Here is a 12,245-nt window from a genome sequence, read left to right on the forward strand (position 1 = left end):
TCGAGGATATGTAAATCTCTTGCTATAGATCTAGCTGATTGATAGGTAGGTAGATAGATAGTACATAAATTATATAGAATAAACTAGGTGATAGATGATAGATAGATAGATAGATAGATAGATAGATAGATAGATAGATAGATAGATAGATAGCAAGAGATGTGTAGTAAGGAATTGGTTCATACAATTATTGAAGCTGAGAAGTCCCAAGATCTACAGTTGGCAAGCTGGAGATCATGGAGAGTTTATATAGTTCTAGTTCAAGGACCAAGACCCAGGAAGAGCCAATGTTCAGTTCTAGTTCAAAGGTATTGGGAAAAAAACCAATGTCCCCAAGGAAGGCAGTCAGGCAGGAAGAATTCCCTTCTATCCATGAAAGGGTCAGCTTTTTTTGTCCTATTCACACCATCAACGGACTGGATGTGTGTTGAGTATATATTACCTTTGATTTTAATATAATTTATTTAGTTGTAAATTTATATCATTTAATTTCTAATGATGTCTGTGTTAAAATTGCAAAATCCCTGGAAATTTAACCATCAGCTCCCACGGCCATTGGTAGCAGCCAGCTGGTCCAGCACACCCCCCTGGGACGGACAGAAGTGACATGTTAAGTTGCTGGTGCATCAGCCTCCTGGCAACAGGGACAGAGATCACTCTAGTCAGGAAGCCAGGGGACACCAGAACTGGTGACCATTGTGCAGAGCTCCCAGACTCAGGGTGGTGGTGTTTTCCCCTCTGTCCCCAGAAGAGCACACCCTGCCCTTCCTGAAGCTTCTGGAACACAGAAGCAGGGCTCTGCTATCTGTATGACATTTGGTAAGAAAGAGAAAGACTCACCCTCCTGGAGGCAGATCCCTCCCACTTAGCTAGAACACATGGCTTTGCCAGCAGAGCCCAGACCCAGTCCCATTCTCCCCTCTACTGGATACCACTGGGCACAGGCCATACAACAGTACAGTGGCTCTCCATGGAAGGGGATTGTCTCCTGCAGAGGCTTGGGATAGAGGGCCCCTTTCTACCTTCTGCCTGGGAGACGAATGGGGAAGATGCTCTTCCCTTAGAAGAAGACTCCTTCAGGGTGACAGCAAGCAAAGACTGCTTCAGGGGCCCCCAAAGAAGGCAGTTAACTTCTAAAACCGTGGTCCTTCACCCTGGCTACATGCTGGATCACCAGAGGAACTTTTACAACTCCCAATGACCAATGTATATGCCAGACTAGTTAGATCATTGCTGATGAGATTAGGACACTAGTTAGTTTTCAAAGTGCCCTAGTGTGCAGCCAAGGTTGAGAAGCACCGATTTGAAGCCATCCAGGCTCTGGACCAATGGTGTTGACATGTGACCATCCTACCAAGACGTGTACATTTCAGCAGACGTCTTCTGGAGAGTTCTACCCTCCCAATCCTCTGTAGCCACCCTTCAGCATCCAGCAGTGCCTGGGTCAGAGCAGCCCTTAGAAAATGCTGAAGTGACGCAAGGCTGGAAACAAGTAAAGGGAGACAGGGGGCCACTGCCGGGAGGGGCAGTGCTGTGAGGGCAGCCAGGACAGTGAGGAAGGGGCCCATCGCTCTGTCTCTGCTTCACAGTGAGGCCTGTAAGTCCCCTGCTGGCTTCAGCTTCCTGTCTGTAGATGAGGAGAGTGGGCAGTTCCCTTAAATAAAGGCTCCTGCAGGAGGCCATCATGTTCAGCACATCCCCTTGCCCTGCTCCTGTCCTCATCCCCCTGACCCCCTCGGCAGCCTCAGAGGGGCCTGGAGGGCTCCTGGGCCCCACAGTGCAGGGCATGTGAACTTCAGGAAGGCAGGGGCGCTAATATCCCTTCCAACTGACCCCACAGATCCCTTCATCCAGAGAAGTACTGGGCAAATGGTGTAAGGACAGAGAGAAGGAAAGAGCTATTTTGCCCTCCCTCCCTCATCCCCACCATTCTCGGATGCAGAGTCCAGACCAGCTCCTACCATTTTCCCAGCTTTACTTCTGGGCTTGAACTCAGAGTTTCTGTGGTTTTGTCCAGTTCCAACATTGATCCCCAAAAAGCAGGTGGGTAAACTCAGTGACTTAATGTCATTGGGGGAAACAGCTGCACAGGAAAAGCACCCCAGAGTGGTTTCAACCAAAACAAGTGGACCCAAACTCAGTCATCAGGGCATTTGCTGCCTCTGGCTTGGAGGAAGTGGTCCAGGCTGCATTACTCACAGTGCTTCCTGATTGCTCAAGATGTTGTCATTGGCCGCGGGACCTCACCCTGTGACCCTGAGGTAGACATGAGATTTTCCAGCTTTGTATCCTCCCCGCTCCTCCTGGGCCTCTGTCCCAGCCTGACCCAGCCTCTGCCTGACCCAAAATGAAAAAGAGGGCAATTCTGTCAATCAGTGATGTTTCTTGGATCTGCCCATCAAGCCAATATTCCTCACAGGGCTGGTCTGAGTCCAGCCTGAGGCTTAGGGCTGGGAGTGAGGAGGGACATTGTACAGCCTAAGGGACACAGATAAAAGCCCTGGGGAAGTGCTTAGTCTCCTTCTGGTGGTAGAATGAGGACAGTTTCACAGGGGAGTTGCTCAGGATGGTCAGGTTTGTGAAGCTGAAACAGTGTAGGAAAGGATATTTCAGAGAGAGTGAACCTCTCACCCAAAGGCATAGGCACATGCAGGAGCAAAGGCTGCACATGGAAGGCATGGAGGCACACAGGGGCCTGGGCAGCACATGGAAGGGCACAGATTCACCACATCCTGGTGAGTCCTCAGCTGGGTCCTCTCCAGCCCTCCCCTCCTCTCCATAATGCAGACAGCATCATCTGGCACAGACTGCTGCAGTGGGCTCCCAGCAGAAAACCCCAGCCTCCAGACCGTCTTCCCTTCCAGCTGCTAGAGTTGATTACACATCAGTACAACTTTTGAGGATCAATGGACATAGGGTCACTATGAAGATTAGGGACAGGGCACAGCCATTCCAAGCAGAGAGGTCATTGTTCAAATCCCTTATCTTCTGACTACTAATAGGATTGTACAGTGCCCAGTGCCCTAACCCAGCCCAGGTGCAATTGGCTAACACACAGCAAATGGGCCGAGTACACAGGCACAAGGCTCGTCCTCCCCATCCCACAAGTTCACCGAGGGCTCTCAAGCCAGGAAGTGTTCACATGAAGTAGTTGGCATTTGGGTATTTAGAGACTGGCATCACAGAAAAGCATGAGCTGTAGCTACACAGTCCTGGGTTCAGATCCCCATCCGGACAGTACTGTGTGACTCTGAGCAAGTTACCTAACATTGCTGTGACTTACACTTCGCATCTGAAAAGCCATGATAATAGCACCTGCCTCTGAGGATCTGAGAATTAATGAGCTGTTGAATATAAAGCACCAATCTCATTGCCTGACAGATAGTAGGTACCCAATCAATGATAGCTATTGTTGTGATTGCATTTCTTGGGCAATTTTTAGGATCTCAAGGGTGAATCACCCAAAAGCCCCACCATACACTCTTCAGAATTATGCTAGTATGAAGCAAAACTTAGCGAGTCAACACTCAGTGAACAGTTTTTGAGATCCTACTGTGTGCAGCCCTGAAATGTGAGCTTCACATGCATTCTTATTCCTGTCACCTGATTAAAGCACCGGGAGAAGTTAACATCCCAATCAGGCACCTCTCAGGGGGTCCCATCCCGTGAAGATCTGAAAGCTGCGTAGGCTGCAAGCTTCTTCTAAGACACACCTGTCTTTCAACAGTTGGAACTGCGAACTCATAAACTGCCTCCTAGGCCCTCCTGGCAGGAAATATCAGGCAGAGCAGATCTCATTGGACCCGGGCCCTGGGTCTCGGCTACACTCTCACCAAGAGCGCTCTCCCCGCCCCGGCCTTGGCTGGGGGTGCGCGCCGCGCGGCTTTCCTGCAGCCTCTTGTCTCCGGCCCGCAGCACGCTTCCCGATGGGCCCTCCCTGCGCACAGGGCGGATCCGCTCCCGGGAAGCAGTCTACCCGCGCTGGGACCTAGCGCTCCGCCCGGCCGGCCGCTCCGCCCTCCCCTCGACCCGCCATCCCGCCCGCCCACGTGGGAGCCCAGCCAGCGCGCTCCCCGCCGCCAGCGATGGGCAGTGCCGCGTGCGCCCCAGCCACGCGGAGGGACAGCGAGGCCGCCCCGCCCTGGCCCGGTGATTGATCCGCCGCCGTTGCTGTGCCTCTTCATGGTTCTCTTGGATGGGAATTAATTCTGGGACGGATAAATAATGCATTGAGGTTTATGTAGTCCAAGGCAAGCTATCAGTCCGGAGCCTGGAGAGGAAGCCAAGGGTGCCTCGCCTGTGACGCCAGCGGCCATGGGGGCCCGAGCTGGGCATGAGGGGCAACTGGGCAAGAGGAAGAGAAAAGGGAAGTGGATGACAGCATGATCGGCCCCAGCGACTCTGGCTGGGCAGCTGCTGGAACATGCTGAGCCCAAAGATCAGGCAAGCCAGAAGAGGTAAGTCCAACTTCCTGGGGCGGATCTGGGCAGTGTGCATCTTTTGGCGAACGTGTGCGGACACTTAGCTGGCTGCCACACTGGGGGTCGGATGGGGCAGGCATTCTGGAGGCATCCTCCTGACTGATGTACCTTCCTAACGAGTCTCCTGAGGTCCACAGGGATCAGACCGGAGACCACAGAAGGGCGAAGGCTGTCATAGTGCCCTATTGGGTGTGCAGGCTTTGCCCATATTCTATGCGTTACAGAGTCCCTGGGTTGCTCAAAGTGACCAGGTGACAACTTTGGAAAAACTTTGTTCCTTTGCTGAAACAGAAATGCTGAAAGCTCACGATTTGCCCCAGAAACCAAGACAAAAGTTACCCTCTCTAGGCAAGGTAATACCCTGGCTTCTCTAGACAGCCGGGGTCTGGTAATGGTCCTCGTTCCCCCAGTGTGAGAGGCTGCTTTGCAGAGCCTGTTGGAGCTGCCAAGGCTGGGCTGCAGGAAGCAATTCCTCAGTCAGACCAGAGGCAGACAAGCACTCCCACCAGGAGAACACCCAGTGAGCTGCAGGGCTGGGAGATGAGGGTGCCAGGGCAGCTGATCCAGAGATGAGTTAGAGATGGGAGTCTGGGGAACCTTGCAGGGGTGGTCCTTCAGGATGGGGCTAGTGCAGAGTGGCCTGGAGACACTAGCCAATGTGAGCTTCACATGCATTCTTATTCCTGTCACCTGATTAAAGCACCCGAAAAAGTTAACATCCCAGGGCTAGGAACAGCATCTCTCTGGATTAGGAACAGCATCTCTCTGGACAGCAACTTCTCGACCAGGGAGAATGCCATATTAGATGAGAACATCAGTCTTTTAAGAAAACAGAATGTATCTGTCTGTTCAGGTGGCCAGTGTTTGTCCGGGGCCAAGCCTCTCCTGTGAGCAATGAGGATGGATGGTGCTGGGGGTGGGTGGGGGTGCGGAGCTTTTACTTGGGGAGCTTGGAAACAACATGAATCTCCTCCGGTGTGTGGCAGGGACCCTGCAGCTTCCTGCACAGCACTCCCATCTCATTAGCAGACCTCAGACACTTGGGTGACTTTCCCAGCAGGCCAGCCCTCCAGAGTGTGGTCAGAGCCCTGAGGATCCGTCCATGGGGTGCTCCGGATGGACTCTAATCTGTGGACCCCAGTGGGCAAGGAAATGCTTTGCAGGGTTCTGCTGGGCGAGGCAGGTGCCATCTGGTAATGACCTAGGCAGTGGGCCAGGCCAGGCCTTTGAGAGAACCCAGATCCAGCCTGCCACTCCCGTTCAATGTGCAGCTATTGCACTTGACGTGTGGCTAGTCCACATTGAAAAAAATACACATTAGGATTTGTGACTTAGTAGAGAAAAGGTAATATAGAATATCTCATTAATAATTATTTCATATTGATTACATGCTAAAATGACAGTATTTTGGATATATTGGGTTAAATAAAATATATTATTAAAATTAATTTCAGCTGTTTTTTTCTTTTTCTTTTAATGCAGCTACTAGGGCATTTACAGTTACATGTGTGGCTCATCTTAAATGTCTATCAGACAAGGGCTGGTCTAGAAAGAGACCAGCACTTCAGCAAAGGGGGCTCTCAGGAAGCGTGCTTTGACTTCCCAAACTTCTTACAGTTGTTCTGGATCCGTAGCTCTCAACCAGGAGTGATTTTGTCCCACAGATGACATTTAGCATTGTGTGGGGACCTTTTGGTTGTTTCACCTGAGGGGTGCTACTGGCATCTGGTGGGTAGAGACTAGGGATGTTGCTAAACACTCTAGAACATAGAGGACATACCCGACAACAAAGAATTATCTAGCCCAATGTGTCAGTGGCATCAAGGTTAAGAAACCCTCCACTAGATGATACTATCTGGTAAGCTATTGTGAAAAGATGAAGCTTATGGTGATATTGATCAGATACTAATAAGATAATCACCTTCAAAAGTATACAATCATTAAATGATGCCAAGGAGCCTACCAAGAGCATATGCTGCAAACGAAGTGTCCAGGGGAAGTAAGAGGTGCTTAAGCTACAAGCTGAAGGTGGACAGGGAGCTAACTTGGCAAAGGGTGGTGGCCAGAAGAGGCTGCATTCCGGACAAGCACCAGCATGTGCAGGTGCCATGGGAGGGGCACACAGGGGCCGGAAGCTGGAGCTGGGGGCAGGAAGCCACAGCAGGCACAGCATGATGCTAGAGACCAGGTCAGGAAGTGGATCCCATGGGGTCAGGCTTGCAGCATGTTAAGGAATAACTCCCTATGCACATTTCTGGAGAAATACAGACCAAAATTAAAGAAATTGGGCTCTGGTAGAACTTTGATTAAAATTTATCCCCCATTGAACCTTTCAGGAGCTGGGCAAGATGCATGTTATATACACTGTAAGTCATGCTATGCAAATCACAGCCCCTGGTCTCCAGACACTGCCTTGTCCCAACTGCCCCAGACTATGCATACTCTAGATACACTTCCAGACCGCACCACTATGCAGAGACCCTGGGTTGCTGAAAAGACCGGGTCAATTTCTGGGGTAAGGTCAGCCCAAGTCAGCTGAGTCAGCCTCAGGGGTCTGGTCAAAAGGCTGCTTTGCAGAGAGGGGCTTCCGGGACCCTTCCCCAGAGTCATGCTGGCAATTAGCTTCCGACAGGTGCCCGTGCAGGCCAGCCCTGAGTGAGCATGTGGAGTCTGCTAGCCCTGAAGGCCAGCCCCATGTCTCCTCCATAAGGAAGGGGAGGTGTCAGGATTGAGCCCTCCCAGGCAAATCCCTACTGTCACTTACCTGCATATAGAGCAAAGTTTGGTCACCTGTTCTGCTTCCAAGACATAGAGGTAGATGAGGAAGAGGGCAACACACAAATAATTCCAAAAAGTGAGAACACACCCAAATGAACTAGAAATGACTCAAAATTGGCTATGTATGCTTGGTTTTAAGTGTATCACACAATTCAAACTGATATCAGGAAAGTGGCCCAGATTGGTTCAAACCAGCTCAAATTGGACACTGATACTATAAGTGATTCTAGCTACTCATTGCTCACTTAGGACCAGTTTAGACCCATCCCTAGCTCGTCATGGCCTGCTAAAGCCTGACCAGGCCATTTGGAGCCAGGTGTGGCTGGCCCTGCCCTGTTCAGCTCCTGCCTGGCTCTGAGTGTCCCCTGCGGTGAGCCTTTCCTGATGCTGTGTCTTCCTCCACTGAGCCCCACTGCCATATTCCCAGAGTGGGAATGGGGGAGATATCTTGCCCCCACTCACACCAATTTTCCCAGAAGAAAAATAGTATGAATTCACTAAAACTTCATGAATTTATTATGTATACAGTGGAGTAAATCACAAGTCTGCATGCTCTGTTTCACTGTAAAAGTTTCAATTTCTTTTTCAAGATAGAAAATAAAAACATAAGGCGGGTAGGTGCCTCCTTTCCTGGGCTCCATAGAGCCCTGCTCCCCTCCCTCATGCCCACCCCACATTCTGTGCATTCTGTGCTCTCTGTGCTCCCTGCCTTGCTCATACGGTCCTAGGGAGCCCCTGATCAGAACTAAATCTGCTTCCTTGTCTCTCCAGACCATCCTCAGAACAAAACCTTAAGACCCTTGACCCTGATATGACCCCAGCTGACTGGAGTTGCTCTCCTCTCTGTAGTCCTACCATCATAGGGCTTACTTCTTCAAAGATTTGTGTATCCCCAGTCTTGATTGAGGCCTCCTTTGTGCCCATTGCACTGCCCAGCATAAAGGTTTATGGCTGTGGCCTTTCCCTGCTCCACAAGCTTGTGGAATGGGAGGCAGCTCTGTCACTTTACCTCCCAAAGAGCTCTTGCCTCCGCGTGTTTCACTTATCCTCATGTCCTTATCCTCCCCTGGCCATCATCTCTAACCTGGGCTATGGCAATAAGACTGTCTCACACCCACCGGCCCCATCCATTCTCTACTCCAAAGCCAGAACCAACTTCTCAAATGTAAATCCATCCATGCACCCACCTCCAGCCTCTTCCCCTAGCCTCAACTTGGAATCCTTCAGTGGCTTTGAGTTAACCCAATTGCTCTTTGGGATAAAATCCAAAGTCCTTACCATGGTCCCCAAGGCCTCTCTTGCAGTTTAGCCACTCTCAAACTCCTCTCAATTTCCTCCAGCCTCCTCCAGCCTGGAGATCCAGGCTCCAGCCATACTGGCCTTCGTCCTATTCCTTAACTGTTTACCGGTCTCCTACCACAGGAAGCCCTACTCCGTTTCCCCTGCTTGGAATGCCACGGCCTCTCCCGCTCTTTCTCTCCCTGCCTCTCTCACACACACACATTCCTTAACTCCTACTCACCCTCCAGTTCTCACAAGTGTCACCAGCTGGGGAAGTCCTCCCACACGCTCCAACCTAAGCTAGATCCTCTGCTCCACGCCCTCCTTTCTTTGCAGTATTGGCCTTGGTTACAGCTGGAGGTTACCTGTCACCCCACCAGACAGAGAGTGCCATGAGGGCAGGGACCACTTCTGGTTTTGCCTATCATTATACTTCAATGCCAGGCACCTGGTGGGCACTCAATATATAGAGTTCAAATGAAGAGGTGGAGGAATGAGTAATAGTGGGAAAGCATTAGCCTGGAAGGCAGAGTACTGGCTCTGTCCTAACTGGTCCAGGTCCATAGGAAACTTGGCCTCTCCCTTGACTGACTGAAATGTTGCAAATATTCTCCCAGTTTGTTGCTTGCCTTTTGCTTTTTACATTAGAGCTCTTTTTCCCAGATGGACATAAGTTTTTAATTTTATGTCATCAATCTATTAACATTTTCTTTTAGAGTTTCTGCCTTTGTTTAGAATATTTTAAAATAAAATTGATGTGGCTATTAAGGAGGCTCTCTCTTGAAGGGGAAATCATTAGACTGATGAGCAAAGCGACAGCAGCTTCAGCTGTCTTCCCTAGCAGGAGTATCAGAGTCTTTGAAGCTGTGATGAATGTGCAGAGCCTGGTCAGTACTTTGGGGATTGAGAGAGAGAGCTCTGTAAGTGAGATGAAGTATTTTCAGTGGCCTTATCATTCTTGATTTTCCACAAGAAGTATACCAATGTTTATTGTGTGCCGTCTGTGTTCCAGGCATTTCCACCATACTTTTTTAATTCTTGTAACGAAACTATGATGAAGCATTAGTATTCCCATTTTTAAAAGTGTGGGAGGAGAATCATGGGTTCCCTGCCAACAGGAAGGGGGGACTCACATTCAAGTCTGTCCAATGCTGAGGCCTCTGACCTCACTCCCTAACCCAGGGTAGTGATTCCCACAATCCAAGACCGCAGCAGGGGGCCCTGCCTGCCTCCAGGGGAGTATGGATTCCTTGAGTAATAAAAGGCAGTGATGTTTTTAAGATGCCTACTGCATCTGAACACATGGAGATTAGATTTAGACAAATGTTGGAATATTTAAGGTTGAATTATTAATATATAGTAGAAAACTAAGCAAATGGAAAAAAAGGCTGTTATGAACTAACTCTAGGGAAAGCAAAAAATGATGCATGAAGGAAGAAGTTATTATAGTATAATACATAGCTGAACTGGGACTAGCAATTACGTAGTACTAATAATGCAAATTCTGCATATTGATCAAACCAAAATTACAGTATAACTGTTGAGAGGATGGGTGGGTTCTTATGTGTGGTGGGGCAGGGGAGTGAAAGAAGTAAAGTCCTTACCTTCCACAGTAAAAAGTCAACAGATAATATGTAAAAGGAAAAAATCAAGACATGATTAGCATAAAAACAAACACAAAGATCAACAGAGTAGAGTAGAGTATCCAGAAATAAACTCACACACATATGGTCAATTAACTTATGATAAAGGAGGCAAGAATGTATGATGGAGAAGGGACAGTCTGTTCAATAAATAGTGTTGGGAAAACTGGACAGTCACATGCAAAAGAATGAAACTAGACTCCTTCCTCAAACCAGAAACTCAACTTGAAATGGATTAAAGACTTGAATGTAAGACCTGAAACCATAAAACTATAAGTAAACATAGAGGAAAAGCCTCTTGACATCAGTCATGGCAATGATTTTTTGGATTTGACACCAAAAACAAAGGTGCCAAAAGCAAAAATAAATAAGTGGAGCTATATCAAACCACAAAATGCTTCCACACAGCAGAGGAAATTACGAATAAACTGAAAAGGAAATCTATAGAATGGGAGAAAATATTTGCAAATCATGTATCTGATGCAAGGGTTAATATCCAAAATATATAAAGAACTCATATAATTCAATAGCACAAAAACCTAAACAATCTGATTTCATAAAGGACAGAGGAATTAAATTGACATTTTTCCAAAGAAGACATACAGATGGCCAACAGGTACATGCAAAGGTGCTCCACATCACTAATCTTCAGAAAAATGCAAATCAAAACCATGATGAGATACCACCTCACATCTGTTAGAATGGCTGTCATCAAAGACGAGATATGTGTTGGCAAGGATGTGGAGAAAAGGGTACCCTGGTGCACAGTTGGTGGGAACGTAAATTGGTGCAGCCACAATGGAAAGCAGCATGGAGGTTCCTCAAAACGCTATGAACTACCATATGATCCAACAATCCCACACCTGGGTCTATATCCAAAGGAAATGAAAACAGGATCTCAAAGAGCTATCTGTCCCCCAACCCCCTGTGTTCACTGTAGCATCATTCACAATAGCCAAGATATGGAAACAACCTAAATGTCCATCAACAGATACATGGATAAAGAAGAAGTTGTACACACACATACACACACATGCTAGACTATTATTCAACCATGAGAAAGAAGGAAATCCTGCCATTTGTGACCACATGGATGGACCTTGAGGGCATTGTGCTAAGTGAGATAAGCCAGATGCAGGAAGACAAATACTGTATGATCTCACTTATATGTGGCATCTAAAAAAAGGAGGGGGTGGGGCAAACTCTTAGAAACAAAGGGGAGATAGAAAGTGGTTGCCAGAGGCTGGGAGGTGGGAAAAATTGGAATAGGTTGGTAGAAGAGTACAAACTTTCATCTATAAGATGAATAAGGTGTGAGGATCTAATGTGAAGCACGGTGACATAGTGACAATGCTGTATCGCATAATTCAAATTTCCTAAGAGAGTAGAACTTAAATTATTCTCATAAATATGTGAGGTGAGAGACATGTTAATTAACTAGATGGAAGAAACTGAAAAAAGGGGTGGGGCAATAAATGAATGTTGTTTAAAAATGTGGAGATAAATACCAAAGGAACCAATTAAAAAGGTTGAAAGTGGCTGCTTCTAGGGGTGGAGGAGTGGAAGGGAGTGGAAGAACAAGAGACTGGCAGGTTTCATCCCAAGGCCTGTGGGACCCTGGGGCTGTGGTTGAGGGCTGAAAGCCCAGAGGTCATGTGACCTCATACCAGTTCCAGCAGGAGGCTTGCTCTTCAGCAATGACCATGGAGTTCACTGACCTCCTCTGATTGCTTTGTTCTGAATGACATGCTTTCTGGGACATGCCCAGGTGATGCCATGCTGCCCCTTGCCTGGGCTTGCTGGGTGCTGTGAGGGCTCCCTGAGATAGGCCACCTCTGGGCCCTGAGAGTGGGGCAGCAAAGAGACAGTAACCTACCTAGGTGACTCAGAACCTGGCTGTGCCTGAGAGGCAGAGAGGATCATGGGCTCGTAGGGCTCGTAGGCGTGCCCGGGAGGCGGCACCTGAGAACTGTTCCTGGAGCGTGGCACCAGCGTCTGGGCCAAAGCCCTGGTGGGGTCTGAAGGCCCCCCACACAGGAGCCTGTGGTGGAGAAGGAAGGCC

The 12,245-nt window shown here is 48.7% G+C and overlaps 1 protein-coding gene and 1 long non-coding RNA gene across 4 annotated transcripts in view; one reads left to right on the plus strand and one right to left on the minus strand.

Moving 5' to 3' along the window:
• ARHGAP22 (Rho GTPase activating protein 22) overlaps positions 1–12,245 on the plus strand; it is a 193,494-nt gene that overhangs the window by 22,801 nt on the left and 158,448 nt on the right. Inside the window, exon 1 of one of the 3 annotated variants that reach the window (XM_073241237.1) lies at positions 4,012–4,457. The exons of the other annotated variants lie outside the window; for them this stretch is intronic. Coding sequence (XP_073097338.1) covers positions 4,424–4,457 — 34 coding nt within the window. The 5' untranslated portion in view covers positions 4,012–4,423. Of the gene's footprint in view, positions 1–4,011; positions 4,458–12,245 lie in introns of those variants that run through there. 3 annotated transcript variants of the gene reach the window in all.
• The window catches only part of LOC140850447 (uncharacterized), a 31,313-nt gene that overhangs the window by 17,371 nt on the left and 1,697 nt on the right, over positions 1–12,245 (minus strand). The window lies entirely within an intron of this gene.

This window comes from Manis javanica, chromosome 7 (assembly GCF_040802235.1).
Source record: "Manis javanica isolate MJ-LG chromosome 7, MJ_LKY, whole genome shotgun sequence".
Taxonomy (NCBI): Eukaryota; Metazoa; Chordata; class Mammalia; order Pholidota; family Manidae; genus Manis; species Manis javanica.